Source organism: Pelmatolapia mariae, linkage group LG6, assembly GCF_036321145.2.
Source record: "Pelmatolapia mariae isolate MD_Pm_ZW linkage group LG6, Pm_UMD_F_2, whole genome shotgun sequence".
Taxonomy (NCBI): domain Eukaryota; kingdom Metazoa; phylum Chordata; class Actinopteri; order Cichliformes; family Cichlidae; genus Pelmatolapia; species Pelmatolapia mariae.
The window spans coordinates 841,064-864,260 of record NC_086232.1 but is presented as its reverse complement, the minus strand read 5'-3'; the positions used below and the strand labels follow the sequence as shown (position 1 = coordinate 864,260).

The 23,197-nt window shown below is 45.0% G+C and overlaps 2 protein-coding genes across 2 annotated transcripts in view; one reads left to right on the top strand and one right to left on the bottom strand.

Annotated features, from left to right (window-relative positions):
• The window catches only part of LOC134628833 (nidogen-1-like), a 38,558-nt gene extending 29,021 nt beyond the window's left edge, over positions 1-9,537 (bottom strand). Inside the window, exon 1 of the mRNA XM_063475605.1 lies at positions 9,189-9,537. Coding sequence (XP_063331675.1) covers positions 9,189-9,404 — 216 coding nt within the window. The 5' untranslated portion in view covers positions 9,405-9,537. The remainder of the gene's footprint in view (positions 1-9,188) is intronic.
• A 6,940-nt stretch (positions 9,538-16,477) lies between these two features.
• Positions 16,478-23,074, top strand: gpr137bb (G protein-coupled receptor 137Bb). The gene is made up of 7 exons (XM_063475603.1): positions 16,478-17,132; positions 19,814-19,863; positions 19,970-20,192; positions 20,296-20,445; positions 20,799-20,927; positions 21,051-21,172; positions 21,940-23,074. The coding sequence occupies exons 1-7, from the start codon at positions 16,734-16,736 to the stop codon at positions 22,052-22,054; spliced, it is 1,188 nt and encodes a 395-aa protein (XP_063331673.1). The 5' UTR covers positions 16,478-16,733; the 3' UTR covers positions 22,055-23,074.
• Positions 23,075-23,197: the final 123 nt, after the last annotated feature.

Sequence of the window (23,197 nt, the reverse complement as noted above, 5' to 3'; positions counted from 1 at the left end):
TCGGCCTCATCACTGATGGGGACGACAAGGAGTACAGAGGACTGACTCAGGACTTTGTGGACTGGTGCCAGCTGAACTACCTCCAGATCAATGCCAGTAAAACCAAGGAGCTGGTGGTAGACTTCCGCAGGCACAAACATCCTCCACTGCATCCACTGAACATCCAAGGTATGGACATTGAGACTGTGGACAGCTACAGGTACCTTGGTGTTCATCTGAACAACAAACTGGACTGGACTCATAATTCAGACGCCCTCTACAGGAAAGGGCAGAGCAGGCTGTACCTGCTGCGGAGACTCAGGTCGTTTGGAGTGGAGGGCCCACTCCTGAAGACCTTCTATGACTCTGTGGTGGCCTCAGCCATCTTTTATGGTGTGGTCTGCTGGGGCGGCAGCATCTCTTCTGGGGACAGGAAGAGACTGAACAGGCTGATCCGAAGGGCCAGCTCTGTTCTAGGATGCCCTCTGGACCCAGTGGAGGTGGTGAGTGACAGGAGAATGGTGGCTAAGCTGTCATCCCTGCTGGACAACATCTCCCACCCCATGCATGAGACTGTGACAGCACTGAGCAGCTCCTTCAGTGGGAGACTGCGGCACCCACGGTGTGGGACGGAGAGATTTCGCAGGTCTTTCCTCCCCACTGCTGTCAGACTCCACAACAAAGACTTTAACTGATCAAACACACACATCCACAAATGTGCAATAACACAAATGTGCAATAATCTTTCTGGCACCGTTGTATTTTTCACTCTGTTGTATATAGCATTTGTATTCTATTTTTATCCTATTGTATATTTTATTCTATTTTATTCTACTGTATATAGTATTCTATTTTTATTCTATTCTGTACAGTTGTGTACTGTATTTATTCTTATTTTATTTTATTCTAATTGTCCTTCATAACTTTTGCACTGTCCACTTCCTGCTGTGACAAAACAAATTTCCCACGTGTGGGACTAATAAAGGTTATCTTATCTTATCTTATCTTATTTCCTCAGCACTGATAAAGGATTCTGATTCTGAGATGCTCACAGCTGATGATGTGCGACCCAAAAGGAAACTAATTCAGTTTAATTTATACAGCACCAAATCACAACAACAGTCACCTCAGGGCGCTTTGTACTGTAAGGTAAGGACCCTACAGTAATACAGAGAAAACCCAACAATCATATGACTCCCTATGAGCAAACACATGGCGACCTCCAGCAGAGCCAGGCTCAGGGAGGGGCGGCTGGTTGGGTATGAGTGGAGGACAAAGGCAGACTGTGGGAGAGAGCCAGATAAGATCCTCACTTGATGCAGAGAGCTGTCTGAACACAAGAAGCACTGAGTGCATCATGGGAAACACTCAGCAGCAAAACTAAGCAATCAAGAACTTTATCAAGCAGACATCAGAGGGAAAAGACTGCTAAACGTTTGGGTAATTAAATGAAATGAAACTAAATCATGAAATTTTTCATTCATGGTTTTATTCTTGTTTCTGATGTTATGGATTATTTTAATATTTAATCAACAAGCTGACAGTAAAAATCCCTCAAAAACACACTGACCTGTTTCAACACACTCACTGCATCAGAAATAAACTGTATATGTACATGTTCATCATACCTCCATGTGTACAACACACACGCGCACACACACACACTCCTAATGTCACCTCCATGTCCTGCTTTCATCTTTAACGTTTGAGCTAACGCTGACACTAAATCTGTAGAAATCTTAGAGGTGTAGAGCAAATATGTCCACAACTATAATAAATCCTACCTGCGCTCTCTATACTCTGTGAAAGTAACTAACAGAGTAACACATCATTGATTAATGCTTCAGTATTTAATATGATTACCTACCGAAACACAGGCCCTTAAATAGTTAAATCATTACTTAAAAAGCCATCACCCGACCCGGCTGTCTTAGCTAATCATAGGCCAATCACCAACTTCCTTATATTTCCATAACTCATAAAAGAGTAGCTGTCAAACAGCTAACTGATCATCTGCACAGATAAAGGTCCCAAGTTCGACTCCCCCATCTGACCTGTCAGTGTGGAGTTTACCCATAGCAGTGGCATGGTCTCGTACTGTCACATTCCCAGTAAAGATTTTGATCTATTTTAACTGGAACATTTTGGGCTCCAGGTGGTTTTTTTTACATCTTTATGCAGAAACAATCCAAAACCTACGAATGAAAACTATCCATTTCTCTACTGCTTTGTGACCTCTGGGATTGAGATAACTGGCGCTGAGTCGAACCTAAATGTGCGTTTGTGAGCAAAGACAATCTTAGCTTTGAAGGTCACATAATCATCAAAGAACAGCAGAGACAAAACACAGACTGAGCAGGCACGTCTGATATCTTTACAAGCAGCCAGCATCAGAAATGTTGAAAACATATCTGCAACCTTCAGATGAGACAGGAAGAGGAGAGGAAACATGAGACAAAGAGGAAAGCCACATTGCTCGAGTGCCTCTGTAAAGAGGGTCTCAGCAAAGTTATGTCTTCAGGGGAGCTTTTCCCCCACCCTCCCCCATCACACCCTCCTCCCAGAGACAGGCTTCCTTCAGAGAAATGCATGAGCTGCTCTCCCAGCAGGTATCTGACACTGCAGCGCTGAAGAAGCCCCACCTTCATCACAGAGCAGACAGCAACGCTTTGGTCTGAACAAGCTAACAGCTAAACACACTGCAAAGGAACGAGGCTGATGAGAAACTCTACAAACAGCTGTGTGTGTCCAGTTCAGTGAAATGTGCTTCCATGCTCTCACTGGTTAGCTAACATGACTTAGTATTGGCAGCAACCAACTAACCAACCCACTGATGTCATATTCCCTACTTTATTCTGATGTAAACACTGTAAGTAAAAGCACTTTTTTTAGGTGTTAAATCTGCATCAGTTTTTCAGCGGGGGGCTTCATACATGTAGTTTTTTCATGCCCATTTTAATATGAGCAGAGCAGCAACTCTCTTAATAATTCTGATTTCATTTCTACTAGTGGAACATTAAGGAAAATACTGATAATTTCTTTATTTAAAGATTATTATTTGTAAGGCCTCTTTAGCAGAATATTAAAATTATGCTCACAAAAACATTGAGAATTGAGATATTTTATGCAGTTTCCCTTTCTTACATGTAGTGTACAGGATGATGGTGGAGGTAGTGTTTTTACTGAACACTGGTGATGCTGGTGCAAAAGTACTTATGGGGCCTGACATGTGCCCAGATGATCTACAGCCCGGGTAGAATAGAAAGTCTCACAGCTGGTAACGTCCTGATGTGGTGATTTCCTGAATCTACTAATGAACTTTGAGAAGACACCTCTCCTGACTTTAACACTATGCTATTTAAAAGCATGTCATGGACTTGCCAGTGTCAAGCATGTTGGTGGTAGCACTGTGCTCTGGGACTGGTTTGCTGCCACTGGTACACTGTGCAGTAACAGAATAATGAAGAAGGAGCACTACCTTCAAATTCCCCAACTTCACATCAAATCAACAGTTAGACGATTGAAACTTGGACACAGTCGGGAGTTCCAACTGAACAACGACCCCAAGCACACATCAACACTGTTTATGGAATGGATAAAGCAAGCTAGCATTAAGGTTCTGGAATGTCCCTCTAGACGCCCCCAAACTCTGTGGTCTTCTGCCCAGAAGACTCGTCACATATCCGGGCTGAAATATGCACAAGCTTGTTGATGGCTACATGTGCAACGTGCTAAGAGATGTTTAACCCAATATTAGTGGGGGTGTATGCATCTATTTGAGCCGTATATATACTTTTGACCCGGTTTGGATTAGCGAAACTCCAAATTTTAATCCAACTCAAGCATTTCAAAGTAATTAATGATGCTGGCTGTGCAATCACTCCACCGTAGAAAACGAACAGTTCAAAGAAACTGACAATCACGCACATGATGAGTGTATGTATGTGTGTAATCATTAGTGTATGTAGCTAAAATCATATGCCATATTGTACCAATGTACACAAAATGCTACCTGTAGTGAGCACGCCGCCTCTTCCAGGCTATACCAAGACATCTGCATCACCCGAACTACAGGATGAGACTGTTTCCGATGTGTGTTACACTGAGGCAAAGCCCAGCGATGGAAAATCAAGGGTGAAAATGGCTCTTCAAAATGTCACTGATAAAATGCTGCATTTATAATTTGCATCTCACTAATAAACCATTTGTTACATAAAGACAAGGCGAGCGAGAGATTAAACTGGCAGCTGCCTGGGTCTCACCATCGTAACAAGAGGTCAATGTTGGGCCAAAACACATGACCCAGCTGCTGCAGGGAGCCTTTGTAGACAGTGTTGCCAACTCCTCAGTAAGGAAAAATCGCTATTGGCTGTCCTAAAAGTCGCTAGAAGACATCATCGCCTAATTTGCATAATTGTTCATGCTAATGTAATTGTAACCTACGTTGTAGGAGAGAAAAATAACATCGTGGAAGAGACATAAAGTGAGCTAAAAACGTCCTAAATGCATTTGGAATTTATTTAGAACTACAAATTAAATTTCTTTTAGCAATTATTGTTTTTTTTAATGTCACAATTCCAACCCTGCTCCTTTACCCGGGCTTGGACCGGCAAAAGTGACCCGAAATAGGCACTCTGGTGGAGTTACTGTGTGTGTGTGTGTTTATAAATATTTTTAAAGCTTGTGACCCACAAAACAACATAACAGTAAAAGCAGTGCAAAAAAGTCCAAAGGGGGTCTGAAAACTCGCTAAATATAGCAACAAAGTCGCTAAGTTGGTAACACTGTTTGTAGAGCCTACGATGTAACCTAGCTAACTGTCCAACGCCGCTGTCAGCATTCATGCTTTGTGTAATGATGTGTTCATGTGTGGAGGAATTGAGGATGCTGAACTGGCTGGTAACAGCAGCGGTGGGCCATGTTGACCTGATGTGCAGCTACAGTTCTCGGGAGGCCACCGTCAGGTTATGCTGAAGGTTCCAGCGTAGGCTTGCAAATGGTTTCCGACTAAGTTACAGTGTAGGTTTCCTGCAGATGTCTGACTCAGGCATTAGGGTCTGAGTTACTGTATTTTCCGCACTATAAGGCGCACGTAAAATCTTTTCATTTTCACAAAAATTGACAGTGCGGCTTATAATCTGGTGCGCCTTATGTATGAATTCTGGTTGTGCTTACTGACCTGAACCGACTTTATGTGGTAAATGTTTTAGTACGACTTTGGTAAGCTACGAAGCTGCACTGCTTGATGGATTGTCGGAGCATTACGCCTACCGTAGTCAGGAGCCTCACAGAGTAATCTGGGTCCTAAACTTCAGGTCCCAAAGTCAAACGAACACTGCGGCATCACTGAGAGTTAAAAACTGTCTAAATTCTTTCATCTTTAATAAAATGATCAGCATTGCTGTAACAATTAACTTTAACATCCAGGCATCCATGAAAACAGAATTTATTACATTTAACAGAGTTAGAAGTTAGCAGGAAGTTAGCTCGCTAGCTTCCATCTAAACATGATATAGCATGTTCTGACTGAGAGATTTCTGAAAAATTCAAACGTACAGCTCTGCTATCACTTCCAACATAAATGAAGACAGAAAACTAAACAGCAGTGACGTTTGTAGGGTTACTGAAGTTGGGCTAGCTGCTATATAATGATGTGCTACGTGATCGTTAGCGACACAGCTATGTTAGCATAAACACAGTGAAGCTGGAGGATGAACGCTAACTTTTTTCCACTCCATAAAAGTTAACGTGAAGGTTCCCGATGGTTAGAGACAAATGCAATCGCATGGCAGGATGCTGTAAACGGACCAAACTTCAGTCAGGAGAACAACTGAGATAATCCATCCACAATACCAGGTTAGTCATTAATATACTGCAACAACATGGGAATAGAGCAGCTGTGATAGAATACAGCATTAACGAATCAATGGTACGGAAGTGGAGGAAGCAAGAAGAATGAGTTGAGTAAAGTTTTATCCGATTTTGTTTCGCTTAATGCGCCTTATAATTCGGTGTGCCTTATGTATGAAAACAGACCCGTTCATCGACAGTGCGCCTTATGGTCCGAAAAACATGATATGTTGGATGACACTGTACGGAGCTGTTAAAAGCCTGGCTCAACATGCAGTACTGCATGTACTGTTTAAGGAGCTGTAGCAGTACCCCGGGCAAACTTGCCAGGACGTTGCTGACATCACACATGCCTGACCCCTGAGATCATCATTATCAGTGTGAGAACGACACAGGGAGGAAGCACCCTGAGACGTGACATCTGGTTTGGGAGGACAAATGTGTCATTCTTCCATGTTCCAGATGTGCCGGCTCTCCAAAGAGCCTCCATTTACTGTCAAGGATCAAACTACAACCCAGATAACCTCCTCAGCAGCAAACACTGGACCTGAGCCAGGAGACTGCATCTTGTGGTTTTCAACCCGGGCATCATATTAAATGTAAAGGACTCATAAACACTGGAGAAGCAAAGCAGCAGGATATTACTCGCTCTGACGTGCTATGGGGTGGGAGTGGTGATGGATAGATGGAGATGCTTGAAAAAGAGCTAGTGGGGTCCGACTACACACTTACTATTAGATCTTCACACTGAGCGAAACCCAGCAGCAGAGGCTGAGAGCAGCTTTTAGTTTAATGCTTTCACTCTGAAAAACTGTTAATACAAATTCATAATGTTTAAATGAGCAGACATTAACTCATAACCTTTGGTTGATATTCTGTCACTCTGCATGAAAATGGAACAACCATAAAATCAAACACGTCCTAACACAGCACATTTAAAAAAGGAATATAGTTTGGAAAGCACGCCCCGAGTTTAAATCTCCACCAGCACCTGGAAGCTTTTCCACTCGAGCCTCATGTCACCCAGCCACCCAGCCACTCGGACTCGATGTAATGATGAACACATCAGGGTTCACTATCTCACCCAGTGACACACTGATGTGCAGACCGGCGTGGCCGGGGATCAAACCACCAACTTCTGATTGATAGATTTTGCCACAGCTCCTTAAAGCTCTTTGACTGTTAGCTTTACCTGTGGGTTAAAACCAACATTCATACATGTCCTGTCCTATATGCAAATAACTCGTTCTTCCTCCAGTAACAGCTCTCTGTGTCTGAAATAAAGTGAAAAGACAGAAGTTTACTGGAGCTGGACCTTGACTGTGTCTCGTCAACTTCCTGTTGAGCCATGTGTGTGGTCTTTTTGTTTTAACAGGGGGATGGAAAGCAAACAGCTGTGGGACAGAAATGGGAGAGTAGAGCAGTCGACATGGATGTGTGAGGGTGAAGAGAGTGTTCAGCAGGGTGTGCAAATCTGAGCACATCAGTCTAAAAGTGTGTGGCAGAGCTCTGTGTGTCATCCACACTGTGACTGGACGTCTCTCTGTAGAGACGACTGCAGTAACATGTATGTTTACAGTCAGCAACTCTGACCATCGTTGTTTCTGAGCTATCTTTGCCCCGCCCCCCAAAAAAGCCACAAATGATATTGAGGCTGACACAGCCTATGAAGTTTATGCACTCTGCACTGAGCTCATAATAATTAGTATTAAATATTTAATACTTTCATTGTTACTATAATACTACAGTATCTGTCACAGTTAATTTTACATGTTATAGAGTGAAATAATCTTTGATCAGACACTGAAGCTTTGGACACGAGCGAGCTGGGAGCACGATGGCTTTGCTCCAGGGTGGTGCTGATGGTGTCCTGCTGCTCCAACATGGTCACTCCATTAATACGTAGGAGGTCTTTGCAGTGGTCCTCTCCTTAACACTTTGACGTGCATGTTTTTAAAGCAGTGACAGCATACACAGCAGGACATTAGCAGTCTGTCCTTGCCACTACCTGGACCTAAAAAAGAGCTTTTAATGTCCCTCAAGACGTCTGAAGAATTATTCCTGGAGATACTTAAAGACAGACTGCGCTGAAGAATGAAGGTGCTCATTGCCATGTCATTGTACAGTCTCTGTTTTTGCCACCTATGTATTTACAAGCACTTCAATGGTTGATTCTGTTCATCTGGACGTGGCGTTTTCAGCACGTCCAGATGAACAGAATCAACTTTGGGGGATTTTCTTACCTGGATGATTGAGCATGCATCAAGATGTTTCCAAGTACATTTGCTCTGACCATCACAAAAGAAATGAGGCACAACTTATTTTTTAATAACTTGCAGATATTTCCTCTGAGATTAAAGTCTAAGAATATTAAATAACACATCTACAAACCCAATCCAAAAACGTATGTGTTTCATCTGAGGTCAATGCAGCGTAGATGCTCCGATCTGGATTAGCTGTCACATGACCTGAGGAATGTGTGTGTGTGTGTGTGTGTGTGTGTGTGTGTGTGTGTGTGTGTGTGTGTGTGTGTGTAGAGACTTTAACTGTGTCAGTAACAGCTCACATTCCAGCCTTAAATTCACATATTCACAAAGAGCCGAGCACCTGTGTCAGACTGAGCCAATCCAAACCCTGCACACACACCTGTCTGTTCACACCACAAAACCTGAGATATTTCACACGAACCCACAAATCAAACAATGAAAGTCAGAAAGCAGCAGGAGGATGGGGAGCTCACAGCTCTCAGAGGACAAAGGTATAGTGCCAATAAAAAAGCTTATCAGGTGACAAACGGACAAAGACTGCACTGAGAAAGGAATTCACTCATCAGGTGTGTGGAGCCTGAAACGTTTGAAGGCAGAGCTGTGTTTACAAAGTGAACTAAGTTCAACTGGAGCTGAACAAAAGGATGAAGAGCTGTGAGACTTTTTACTGAAAAAGTCACTTAAACATGCGCTCAGCGGCAGGTTATAAAGATGGAGGACATGAGCATCTGCGGCAGTGAAGATCATCACCTCTCTGACCACACACCTCTGAAAGCAGTTCCCAGAAATGTTTCGCTAAACTTCAGCGTTCAGCCAACATGCGCACGCAGCGCACTGAAAACCTGACCATGAGCAGATCCTACAGGACACCGACTTTACTTCAGCCCTCAGGTTTGTACTTACAAACTCTAATAAATCAGAAATGATTTCTCCCACTGAGACTCTCAGTCTTTACCAGCTTCACATCACTTTGGTATTTGATGGCTTTGAAAGGTGACAAAAAGCTGATTTTTTTTCTGCGTACTCCTCTTTTTCTTTTTACGAAGAAACTTTAACACATCATCATCATCATCCTCTGGATATGACACTCACATAAACTGTGCCGTATTCTTCCTCCAAGTACACCAGTGACCCTTTCAGAGGCAGCTCGGCCGTGGAGTCGGAGCCGGGTGGCAGCTGCAGGTCTCCGGCTTCTTCTCCAAACTCAAACAGCTCCTCCAGCTTCAGAGCCCGAGTCACAGCACCCAGACCTGCCAAGTACCAGCAGAGCCACCAGCAGATCCGCGACACGGCCTTCATCTCCTTCATCTTCACCTGAGGATTCCCACCGACCCACGAGCTGAGCGCAGCGGCGGAGTGACACCGGCGGGAGGACGGGCGCACGGATGGATGGATGGAGAGCGATGGGAGTGACGACCGCACAACTTCCGGCGACTTTTTCAAAATAACGTGAAGTAAAGTTAGAACATTTTATTTTATTGAAGCTACTGTTTAAAAGATAATTGTTTAAAAAACTGAGTGAGGGACAGCTGTAGAAATGTGCGCCATCCTTTTTTGCTTTTAGCCTTTACATGTGACGCGTTTTCTAAGTTGAACTTGTGTCTGTAAAATACAAGTTTGTTACACAGTTTGTTACACAGTGCTCCGTTGGTCCCATGCATCACTGCCATCTACTGAGCGCAGTCTGTAACTTCATACAACCACAATCGGACTTGTTCCGGAAACCGAGAAGATGATGGAGCTGATTTGTGCTGCTGGGGTCAGCAGGGAGTCAGGTGTGCAGCTACCTGAGGTGTTCCAGGGCCTGTGAGGGAATGACGCTTGTGATGACGTCACTACAGCGTGCTGCTTTCATCACTGGCATAGGGTCTCTTTACTCTCTCATATAAGTTAATTTTCCTTACAAACCCTGTATATAAAGGATGGAAGTAGCAATTGTCGCTTATGGTAAATGGCCTGTATTTCTATAGCGCTTTACTTAGTCCCTAAGGACCCCAAAGCGCTTTACACAATCAGTCATTCACACATTCACACACTGGTGATGGCAAGCTACATTGTAGCCACAGCTGCCCTGGGGCGCACTGACAGAGGCGAGGCTGCCGGACACTGGCGCCACCGGGCCCTCTGACCACCACCAGTAGGCAACGGGTGAAGTGTCTTGCCCAAGGACACAACGACCGAGACTGTCCAAGCCGGGGCTCGAACCGGCAACCTTATTGGTTTCTGGACTCATTTCTGTTTTTTTACAAACCATGTAGGTAGGTAGAAGGATTTTAAACTTTGTGGACAGACTGCAGCACTCAGCAAGTTGTGTTATTTGCTCAAAGAGACAATAACAGTAGAGTCCTATGTTTACACAGCAACTTTCCAGCCTGAAAAAAGTTTATTTTGTGATCCAGAAAGAGTAATATTTTAAACTCCGCGTTCCTCTGCAACTGCCTCGTTTGAGTTTCGGACGAAATGCATTCTGGGATTATTGCCTGGGTTTGGCTACAGTAGCTATCGAGCTGATTGGAGACCGTAGCAGCCAATCAGAATTTTTTGTATCCAAGTCTGTGATTGGTTGGTTTTGTAGCACACTTATAACGGTGTACGGAGAGTGGAGCGCAGGGAGCAGAGATGTTGTGACCGTGAACGGCACTGAGAGCAGGTCTGCAGATGTCTGTGAGCACACACAGCAGAGGGGCTGTTATTGTATGTGTATATGGATAATTACAAACACTGAAATACATTTCTTGCATGCAGAAATAAATTCTGTTCGCTCAAATTAAACTTTTATTTTGCTCAAAATAATTTTCTCCTCAACACGCAACATTTGTGCTTGCAAATTTTTTTACGTGCGCTCAGAATAGAGGCACTAAAGTAACACCAGAGTCCCAGTTTAGTGACTGTGTGTACTTAAACATCCCCGGACATGGTTAAGCAAACAGTTCCCTGAAGAGGTGCCCCTGGCACAGTTCATTTGGACTTAGTTCAAGTACATATGCAACTTAACCGTAACACACGATGGAGCACAAAACTCCAACTCTTCCTCAACTAAAGCTGCTCTGTGAACACTGTCATGTAAGTGAAAATAACAGGTGTGTAATACATGTAAGAGGCATGTACTGCTTCCCCAGCAAAGCCACAATACATGTAAACTAAACCTAAATCTGCAGTGAGAGTGTCTGTGTGTGTGCTCAGATAACCTGAAGTCTACTTGGGATCATTAAGTGCAGTGTGCATTCACCCTGAAATTAGTAGAGGAGGGGGTTAGGTATAAGCTATATTAGCCATTTTCTATCATGTTCATACATATGTATATATTTCAATACTTTTGATTATTGATATTGAAGCAATTTGTCTTTTTAGCCAAGTTGGTGCAGTCATCGTTGTTTTAGTTTCACAGCAGTCCAGCATGTGACAGTAAAAACTACACCTTAGTGGAGTGGCTCATGATCAAAGCAGCCCTCTCTCTTTTAATGACGTCCCTCCAACTGTTTTGTCATCATGTTCATTATACAGTGGAACCCCGACTTACGCAATTAATTTGTTCCAGAGGGTCTTTCGTAAGTCGAAGCACCTTTTTCCATTGCCTTTTGAGTGAGGCGATGCTGGCTGAAGACGACGTTCTTGGTGGAGGAGGAGGTGGCGGAGGTTGAAGAAAGCATGCGTATGCATGCATGCATGCATACGTGTACGTAACATTATGGAATGTAATTTTTTTTAAATTTTATTTTTTATCTATTTCGTTACGCGGGCATTTTGTCGTACCACGGGCAGAAATATTGCCGTTAAGTGCCTTCGTAACTTGAATTTTTCGTTAAATGGGGTCTTCGTAAGCTGGGGTTCCACTGTATTTTCCTCCATCACTCTGTTGTTGGGACTCTTCATGGCTAATGCAACAGCAGCGTCCTGCGACTGCGAGGGCTTCCACACTAAAATCTGCTCTGCGAGGTGCACGAGCACACTGGGATGGTGGGTGAGCGGCTGGTTGTGAGAGATTTGATTGAGCAATCCAGTGTCAGTAATGAAAATGAACAAATGAACTGCTGTCTGTGTTTGTAAGGCGGGCGGGCACTGAGTCAGTCCATAGCCTGCATAATTGTATTGACAAAGAAAACATTCTATTGGCCCACAGTTGCATCAGCCCACTGGGCAAAGGCCCAATAAGCCAGATTACCAGTCAAGTGCTGAATGTGCAGCTATAGTCGTGGTCTACTCATCTGGGGCATCATGCCATGGAAATTTGGGGGTTTCTAATAATTACTTTGCATCATTATTCCATCCACTTTCTCCAGTGTACCATTATCACTGGCAGCAAAACAGCTCCAGAGCATGATGCTACCACCACCATGTTTGACAGACCGTACAGTGTCTACTCATCCAAACATACCTGTTGTTGTTGGGGCCAAACAGCTCAACCTTTGTGTCCATAAACCTGCAGAAGGAACTTGGCTTGTTTATGAAGTACCTGCACACTTCAGTGGTGCTTGAAGGCATTGATTTTCTCAGTGCACAGTAATTTGAAACTGCGTCGGACAGTTCACATTGACGCTGGTGTTCCAACAGTTTCCAGGTCATAGCACTTTTCTCTTATATGAAGGGTGACCGTTTGGGTTGTTTTCCAGACCTCAGCAAAGTGGTGGCACATCAGAATAACTTGTATTTAGTTTTATAAGTACAAAAATGAATACAATAGAATTAAATGAAATTATTAATAACTTCTTATTAAATATTATTAATAACTATTAATACTCACCACAAATAAACCCATCTAAAAATGAAACTGATCAGTTTCTTGACAGTGTAACCCTTCCAAAATTACTAGACAGTCAAGCAATGGCACTGGAGTCGCCACTGACATCAGGTGAAAATTACATGGGTGCCAACAATCTACTTACCTAATGTTTCTAACAGAAAAGATTCTACGTGAGTAGGTGTATGGGGTCCACTTTACTCCCACCACAACCGTCAAACAAAAGAAATACACCAGAGGCACTTTACACATGTGCCAAACAACTCTAAGCAAGGAAGAGAAAACACCCAGCCACAGGTGAGTCTCCTTATCAAGGTGTGCACTCCTGGGTTGTCCAATCAAAGCCTCCTTCCTCTAATTAACTGGAGATCCCCAAATTGACACCAGCCTGCAGTCTGTGTACCTGAGGGAATGGCAAGCAAAAGGAGAGGGAAAGACAACATGCAGCCTGCAGACACGTATCAACGTGAGTGTTGAATCTCTTTGCTAGAATTATGTTTGTGCGTGTTGAATGTTTGACACGTGCTGTACTGATAGTTGCTTTATGTATCATTACTACAGACCACAGCTGAATAAATCAACCGAACTTGGAAGCTGCCTCCGTGTTCTTTAACCGGAACACGACCACCATACCTTGCCGCTCTAAATCAGCTGAACTCCCAGAGACAACATTCTCTCCATTTTACCCCCCTCTTAATACTGTACTGGCTCTTGGATGGTGTTTTCCTGATGGCTGCATGCAGCAGGGCTGGGGGAGGGTCTGTGCTGGCGGATGTGGGTTACTGGCCTGGTAGCCTAGCTGCCCCTGGGTGGGTCCGGGGTGGGCTTGGGGTTCTGGGGGTGACCCCCCAGGGTGCTCGGTCGGGCTCCTTCTGGGTGACCCCCCAGAACCGGCTGGGGCTCTCAGGGGTCCCCTGGTGCATCGGTGGAATTGGGGGTGTCTTCAACTGGCGGGGATGCTGTTACATCCTTGCAGAAGTTCTCTGCTCTCCAGGACTTCATTCTGCAGGTGGGGCAGAGCTATAGGAAAGGTGGTGAATGAACTCAACCTGGGTGTCTATTGTCTTATGTAGTCTGGGAGGTGATTGGATGATGGGGTAGGTGTGGTTTCCTCTCTGGTGGGGTCAGGTGAGCCGCCCCGGGCTCCACGGGGGTTGGCGGTGCTACTGCTGTGGACCCCGGTCTGATTGCCCCTATGGGAACGATGGCACCTGGACCTGGGGGTATAAGGCATGTTTTCAGTGTCTGGGGCTGGGTGCTCAGGTATGTACTGGCTTACTCCCGGTGGCTTGACGGGGCCTGGCACTCATGGCTCGGTCGGGCTCCTTCTGGGGGTTGGGGGGCCCTCGGACCTCTGGGCCCGGGACTCGGTCCGCACTGGCATGGCTGGCTGCTGGCAGGGCCTGCAGGTATGTTACCACAGCCCCCTGTGGCTTCTCCTGTGGCCTCTGGATGGCTGGGGCCTGGATCTCCTCCATGCCTGCTTCATGTCCTTCCTGGGGGACGGGGCTATGGCTCCCCACACCCTCTAGTGCAGCGGTCCCCAACATTTTTTTGCACCACGGACCGGCTTATACCTGACAATATTTTCACGGACCGGCCTTTAAGGTGTCGCAGATAAATACAACAAAATAAAACCAGTACCGGTACCAAAAAAAGAAGATTTATTCATAACACACGGGAAAAGACCCAGGGAAACCGAGTTAATGGTAAAAACGATAAAACCCCCAGAAACCATAAATTTCACACCCGAGCCTCAACTCTCACGTCCTGCTACCAAATGACTCACGGCCCGGCCCGGTGGGTTGGGGACCGCTGCTCTAGCAGATAGTTACATGGAGAAACCTTTTGAATACACAGGTGTACACACGCGTGTTCACAGACACACATTGTCGTCCTTGGCTGCTGCCTCAAAGCACATCGTGTGTTGTCGATCTTCCGTGCTGCTCAGTAACATTCAATATTTATTATTTACTGTTACTTGTACTTTTCTAGGTTGTTGCTGTGGTCTCTCTACTGTGTCGTTCTCTTTTGCTGGTTTTCTTTTTTTTTCTTCCAACAGGTGATCCAGCTGATTTTTAGTGTCTTTTCTCTCTGTCCCTCTTCCCCTCTGTTTTTCTTTCTCTAACTTTCTTTCTCCCAGTCATGTCTGTCTAGTTTGTAATAACTTAAAATAAAATTAAAATAAAATAAAGCTCAATCAGGGACCGACTGTTGGCGAACAGTAGAAAACACTGCTGACAGACAGACAGACAGACGCTGTAATATAATAGAAGCAACAAAGAGCGTGGAGTATGTTACTGACAGAATGTGAGCTGATGGGATTGTGCTAAAAAGGCCAAAGCACAATGTAAAAGAGTCGGATATTTGGGGTAATTCTACTATTTCTTCAAGTCCATCGCCTTACAGCAGTGAATAAAAATAGAGCTGTGGGAGGAGCCTGGCTTGTCGTCAGTGTGGTGAGGTGAGACCAGCTTCACAGCGCCTCCTGTTATCTAACAACCTGCCTGTTATGTAACAGCACACAAGAAAATTTTGCAAAGACATGAGGAGGAGGAGGAGGTCTGCATTAGGCCTAGACTGATATCAAAGTCGATACCGTTTATTAAAACCACAGAGCAGCCTGAGACAAAGGAAATGATCACATCTGTATCTGGATTCATGCTGTCATGATCAGTGATGTAAATATGAATTTACAGTTCACAGGATCCTGCTGGATCTCTGCAGATACCTTTAAAGGTTTCAGCCTCAGCTTTTGAATTCATTCTACTGTAACCATGTTAAAATGTTACATCACACGCATTCAGTTTATTGTAGCCTTCTTTGTTCCCTTTTTGTTACATTTGTCGTTTTTGATACTCCTGGATGTGTAAATGTGGCCAAGCACAGTGTCTTCATAGACCACCATGACTACGACTGCTGTCATGATGAATGCCTGCTGGCTGCTGTTCTTACTCAGGGTTGTTTGAATGTTAATCAAACCAGCATTTCTGTGAGTGTGCAGTGCATGGACCATATCAATCCATCCAATCCATCACACAACTGAAACATTGTGACCTATTACGCTTTAAAAAAAATGGAGACCATTTATATTCACAGTTTATTATAACACTTAGTAACTAAGGTTATAGTAAGGTTATAAAAAGTGCAATTAGAGAGTTCTTAAAACTGTAAGTCTGCTATACTGTTCAGAGAGTCACATGAAAATAAGCACGTTAGTCAAATCCCACATTCAACTGTTTTTTTTATTAAAGCATGCTTTGATTTCTTTTTTCTTTTTTTAAAAATCAGTTATTAACAACAAAAGAGATGTGATATTCATTTTATTAAAATAAAGTCTGCATTACAGTGTCAGTCGGGTAATACATGGATACCTCATTCATCTACGTGCACACTGATTTAGTCCATCATTCCCTCATTTCTTTATACAGACATGGGTGTAACACTCTAAACCAGCATCAGTCTGTCTGTGTGACGCTGCTGTGACACAGTTGGTCGGGGTGGGTGTGTGTGTGTGTGTGGGGGGGGGGGGACCACGGATTCCAGCTTACCCCTCTCTCCTTCCAGATCCATCTCTCCAGTTTCCTCCCTGCAGCATCCCTCCTCCTGCTAAGCCAATCACCTGGTGCACAGCAGCGTCATGTGACCAACGACTACCAATAGTGTACTACCAGGCACCGGCAAAAAGAGGGGAGGTGTCTCTCTGTGTTCTTCTTCTCTTCACTGTGAGTCAGACGGCATCCCTGGATGAGAATGGATGGATGGACACGCAGGATTCATCTGACTAGCACAGAGAGGCTTCTCCTTTTTATTTCACCCTGAGGAGGAAGCGTGCTGCTCCATCTTTAGCACCCACTGCATCCCTCCCTCCCTCCCTCTGCTACTGGCACACAGAGGAGATGAATGGGGGGGCGATGGACCCGGCACAAGAGCAGCAGCAGAATGCCGGTAACACCTCCCACCTACCTCCCCCTCCAACCATCACACCAGCCATTCCCCCCTATGTGAAGCTGGGTCTGACCATCGCCTACACCGTCTTCTACTCACTGCTCTTTGCCTTCATCTATGCCCAGCTTTGGTTGGTGCTGCGGTACCGGCACAAGCGCTTCAGCTACCAGACGGCCTTCCTGTTCCTGTGTCTGCTGTGGGCCGCCCTGCGCGCCCTTCTCTTCTCCTTCTATTTCAGAGACTGTGTGACTGCCAATGCACTTGGACCCTTTGCCTTCTGGCTTCTGTACTGCTTCCCCGTCTGCCTGCAGTTCTTCACACTCAGTCTCATGAACCTCTACTGTGCACAGGTGAGCGGGCTTCTGCTGCTGTTACTGTCATAGCAGAGACCGGTGGCTCTGGGAACGGCTAACAGGATTCAGACTCTGGCAGGCTTTAGTCCACGCAGGCAGTACGGGGTTAATCTGCAACAAATCTGAGGTATCCTTTCATTTATTGTTGATGTGCTGCCATCTGTGGCCCCTGATGGTAAGAACATGAATGATTAAATAAGCAGGTTCCCACCTTCACTAGTCCCGGTGGCAGACAGTGGCATAGTAAAAGCCAGTCTGAATAACAGTGGGGGGTTCTGTTGACAGTTTGTTGAAGTACAACAAACTGCAGTTCTTGAAACGGCCACTTGAGGCTGACGCTAAAAGTGAGTCAGTGTGCCAGGAACATGTTTACAGCCCGGTAGCTTTGGCCTCTGTGGACAGTTTCCTTTATACTGCATAAAGGTTTGATGTTAGGATGCTTCAGTTTGTAGGTGGATGCCCAATAGCACATAGAGCTGTAGCCAGTACAGTCACCCTCGCTGACTGAGCTTGCGGTTCTGGAGCTTTTTGAAGTCCAACAAGTTTGTATTTCAGTTTTAGGAAGTGAAAGTGTCTGGTACTTAGTACTGATTAGTATGTATGTGTGTTTTACCTGCACTCCTGATATCAGCATCTTACTAGTATTAGTTAATAACTGCAAATAGTAAAAGTAGAGCTAACACTGAGGTTTCCTGAATAGCAACATTACCAACTTCCATCTTTTATATACAGTGTTTGGGGTGGTTTTGTCAGGCAAACAAAGCTTCAAACCACATTTGGACTTTTCTGTACTTGCTGCCTTCATATAACAGCTAACACTGTTTACTGTCATGACATCTGTCACTGATCAGCTCTGATGAGTGCAGCTGCCTCTTCACTCATATTCATCAACAGCAGCTGCTCAACTAGACCAGGAAACAGAGAGTGTTTTCTTTTCACACGAGAGGAGACTCATTAACCAGCAGCGCTTGTCTGTGAGAAAGATGACACAGGTTATTTTACTACAGTGTCTTATTTCCTTAATGCGGGTACCTTCAGGAACAAATCAATGAGATGAGCTGCTGCAGGCTCTGAGGCAGCACACACAGTTTGTAATGCTTGCATGCTGAACACATGACAGAGACAGATGAAGCTGTGTGGACAGAGTGAAGCTCAGACAAAAGTCGGTGTGCTTTAAATGTCCAGTTGTTGTTTTAGAAGTGATCCAAGTGCATTTGACTGAGATTAACTTGTGACTCATTGTTCAGCCGTAGGCAGTGAAACCTGGAGCTTTTGGGGGGAAACTGCTGATCGTGCTCGTTGGCAGTGAAGTTAATAAGCTTATATTATACGTGAGTTTCATTTTTGAATGACATAAAGAAGTGCTGTTTCATTTATGAGCTGATAATCTGACAAAATAAAGCTTTTCCTGCTTCCTGGTCGTGGAGGTAAAGCATCCCTGAGTATGCTTCTCTGGAAGATCCAACTGATAGGTATTCATTTGAATAGACCTAGAGCAGGGGTGGGCAATCTCAGTCCACGAGGGCTGGTGTCCCTGCAGGTTTTAGATCTCACCTTGGGTCAGCACACCTGAATCACATTATTAGTTCATTACCAGGCCTCTGGAGAACTTCAAGACATGTTGGGCGTTTATCAATATGCGTACTTGTGCGTACTTGCGTTCTCGTGTACTCGTGATACGTCATCAGTCGGAGACCAAGTACTGTTCCAATTCGAAGTACGCATCACGCCGAGAACGCGAAAAAGTCCCGGATGTGTTCTCGATCCGCCCATTTTATCGAGCATGCATCGGTGTAGACTTGGGACAGCTAAATATCCCAGAATGCATTTCGTCCAAAACTCAACAGCGGACTCCCGGCACATCGCCCCCCCCCCCCCCCCCCCCCCTCCCCCCTCCCCGCCCGCTCGCGGTCTTCTCACTACTCAGGTTAAAGAAACCCCAGCAGCTGTCTATAGTATTGAGTGTCCACTAGAATAGAAATAAAAGCGTTCTAACATCTCACCTGCTTGTTTTTATTAAGGTATGTACACGTATGTACATGTAGACTATTTTTATTAATAGAGGTTTCACTACTGAGGTTAACAATGATATATAAGTCACTTAGATCACTTCTAAATGTTAATGTTTGGTTTATTTCAGTGTTTTATTTGTTCCTGAGTAAATCGGTTTGGCTGTGATTAAAGTTAAGCTTTATAACATGTTACTCACAGTTACATTAAGAGGGGACGGCAGTAAAAACTCCGGACCTGTGACATCATCACGTACGCTGGTGTTCCAATTGTACAAATCACGAGTCCGTGCTCGCGTTCTCGGCGGGTACGTACTCCCGTGCGTTCTCGGCGAGTACGTACTCACCGAGCACGCCAGTACGTACTCGCGTACTTGGGCATTGATAAACGGCCCCTGAGAAGGTAATTTAGCCATTTAAATCAGCTGTGTTTGTTCGAGGACACATCTAAAACCTGCAGGGACACCGGCCCTCGTGGACTGAGATTGCCCACCCCTGACCTAGAGCCTGGATCCTGCATTAACAAAAGGAGAACAGAGTTCTGACTGGCCAGCAGTCATTGAGGAGGCCCGGTTGTTGGACTAAATGTGTCCATCAGATTACCTCTCAGAGGTGCGAGCAGCCCGTTCGAATAATCAGTCTCTGCCTCTCTCTGCTTCTTCCTCACAGGTTTACTTTAAGGCAAAGTCTAAGTACGCACCAGCACTACTGAAGTACAGGTAACTTGACTAACTTGTGAAATTGAAGAAGGTTGTCAAAGCAGGAAGTGGAGTTGGTATTTTCCTAGCTTTTCCAGAATCCACAGTGCTGTCTCCCCTCTCCCAGACTTCCTCTGTACCTGGTCTTCCTTTGCGTCAGTCTCATTTTTCTGGTGGTTAATCTGATCTGCGCCCTGATGGTCAAGATGACTGCTGCTGACGTGAAGACCATCGTTCTGGTGAGGGTGACCGTTAACGACAGCTTGTTCGTACTCTGCGCCATCTCGCTGTCCGTCTGCCTCTACAAGGTGGCCAAGATGTCACTGGCCAACATCTACCTGGAGTCAAAGGTAGAGTCTCCTTTCATTTACAACATGTGCTAAACTATGAGGAATGAGAGATCATGCTGCACAAAATTGTTTGAATAAACAGATTAAATGTCTCTGTGTGTAGGGAACGTCCGTGTGTCAGGTGACCCTGATCGGCATCACGGTGGTGTTGTTATACGCATCAAGAGCCTGTTACAACCTGGTGGTGCTTGCCCTCGCTGACATCGAGACCATCAACTCCTTTGACTATGACTGGTACAACGTCTCCGACCAGGTTAGACCTTCATCCAGCTGTAAACAGGAGCCGGCTTCTTATTTCACTATCATGTAACTAGGACTGGGGTAGTACTCATTGCAGAGGTCCTGCATGAAGCCGACCTGATCTCCACACGTGTTTATTCAATCAAACCCATACCTGACCTGACCTGGGTATACCATGGGCCCGTCCCTCACTGTAGGAGTGTGAGACCAGACGGTCAACAAAACTGAATGTGCCATGTTGTGTGCTCTGCGCACGTTTCCCGCTGTGTGTGTCGAAAACATGCACAGACCAGTGTGCCACTACACGTCAGCAGGTTTGGAAAGCTGTGTTTTTGTTGCCTCTGACCTGTGTGTGTGCGTCCTCAGGCAGACTTGCGGTCCTCTCTTGGAGACGCCGGTTACATTGTATTTGGGGTGATCCTGTTTGTGTGGGAGCTGCTGCCCACCTCACTGGTTGTGTTCTTCTTCAGGGTGAGACGGCCGCCTCAGGATCGGGTCAGTACTCCTGCAGGTTCTTACAGTTGGCATGATATTTATTTAAGTTTTTGTCTCTTAATTTAAAAGTTAACGATAGGCCATCACTGTTTGACTGACGCTCTGATATATTTGGTCCAACAGAGCACCACGGGAATCCCTAACCACGTTCTCTCCTCCAGAGGATATTTCTTTGACAATCCTCGTCGCTATGACAGCGATGACGACTTGGCGTGGAGCATTCCTCCCCAGAACGCCTCAGCGAGGTGTGAACATCATTTCTGACTTTACAATGTCACTGTCACTGGTACTTGTGGATGCCTGTGGCTGGGTTAACTGGTGATTCTAAATTGCCCACAGGTATGAATGTGAGTGTGAATGGTTGTCTGTCTCTCTGTGGTAGCCCTGCAACAGACAACTGGGACAGGCTCCAGTTCACCATGACCCGCATATAGCTTCAGACAGGACTACCATTAAGACCTGATTGTTAGACTGCTTCATTTATGGCTGTCCCTCTGAATGACGATGAGGCAGGTGTAATGGTGGAGATAGTGAAGGTCGACTCCATTCATCTGGATGTAGTGTTTTCAGTGGGTGTAATGAAACGACTGAGGAAGTCACCTGGATGAGTGAAGAAACGTTTCTCCCACTGAAACGTTCAGATGAACAGAATCAACCTTTTAGGATTTCCTTACTGGACAGCTCCAGATCTCCTCTGACACTAACATCGGGAGCTTGCTGGCACAGGTCTCTGTGACGGAGCGGCTCCTGTAGGTGCATTATGGAGCTGGCCCAGTGCATTTGTCCATAAAGTGTATAACTTGAACCCTGACTTTAAACAGTCAGCTGTGTGCCTTTGCCTGTGTCTAAATATACAATATTTGCTCCATTAAAGTTGTACAAGCCTCTGAAGAACAATGGGTCTGATTACGATGGAGAAGAGCTGACCTGACAGTTTCACAACAACCAAAACACAGAAAACCTGAAGCTTTTTTCACAGCCTTGGTCCTGACTGCCATATTTTCTCTGACAGCCTTTCCTCTGACTGCTATGACTGGGGCAGCCGCCACAGCAGCTTCACCGTGCATCCCAACAGTGACGAACAGCGCCTGACCACCGCTGCCGGGGAGCTCCGCCCTTATCCATGAGTCCGCTGCTCTGTGTACAGCATCACTCTGCACTTTGACACTGATCGGTTATTGTGTTTGTTATTGTCACTGACATAAGGCTTTGTGGAGTCACTGTAGAAAATAAAGAAGAATGTCTTACAGCAGGGGTCTCAAACTCGCGGCCCGGGGGCCATTTGCGGCCCGTATATTGACGTGAAGAAATATGATGCAGTTTGGCCCTTGAAGTGTGCCACGTGTCTGCACGGGCAGAGAGGACCAAAGGCTTCAGTTAGTGAAGAGTCAGTTTTATCTTCTTATGCAACATTTGAAATTTAAACAAACAAACAAAACACTTTCAGTAATATTTGTTTGTGTTTCCTTGTTTGTTTGTTTTGTACTCCCAAAACACTAAAGTGGCCGTCCAATGAGACCACAGTGGTCCACAGCTCACTTCAGTTTGAGACCCCTGCCTTACAGGTTTCTACACAACACAGTTAATCACTATGTGTCCTTAATTTTTGGTCCCCCAGCTGATTGCCCCAAACAGTCCCAGAAAATCAAGTGTTTCGCTGTAAACAAAAACATTTGAATTTGGCCTCATGATGTTGGACTTTTCCCACAGCTACAATGTTGCTGCTTCTAAGACTCGCGGTATGAATATGATGTTGTGATGAATGTTTCGACGAGTATTTCAATGAAGATAATCCAGGTAGTACATTAAATTGGAAACAGTTCTTCTTTTCATGAAGTCAGCTTCTTTGTATTTATTCACACACTCACAAAGACAACCGAGCAGCCTCAGTGCTGCAGGTAATCAGAGAGACGTCCGTCTCTGCTGTGCTGGGACACTGTAGGGGTTAGCTGATAACAAAGCCAGTTAAACGTGGCCATCATCTGCACATCTGTTTAGTCCACATTGTTCTGCTGTAAAATACTGCAGCAGGTCAAAGTTAAACAGGAAAGGAGAATAGTGCACTTCATACTGGTACTCTCATATTACTATATGAAACAAAGTGGGTACTAGCATAAAGCTAACCTGTTTTCAGCCTGTCTAAATGTATTTCAAGCTTTCTTTTATTGTAAATGTGTGAGAGTCATTTTTGACTGAAAAAGGTTAGAAAACCATTTTCAAACAAATACAAGTTAGAACCATTAAAAGAGCAGGATCATTGCTAATGTTAG

Excerpts from the sequence above, each read along its gene's own strand:
- gpr137bb (XM_063475603.1), top strand. The coding sequence starts at position 16,734 with ATGAATGGGGGGGCGATGGACCCGGCACAAGAGCAGCAGCAGAATGCC. Across the intron at positions 19,864-19,969 it reads CCAGCACTACTGAAGTACAG|ACTTCCTCTGTACCTGGTCT; the intron begins GTAACTTGACTA and ends CCCCTCTCCCAG. Across the intron at positions 20,928-21,050 it reads GACGGCCGCCTCAGGATCGG|AGCACCACGGGAATCCCTAA; the intron begins GTCAGTACTCCT and ends TTGGTCCAACAG.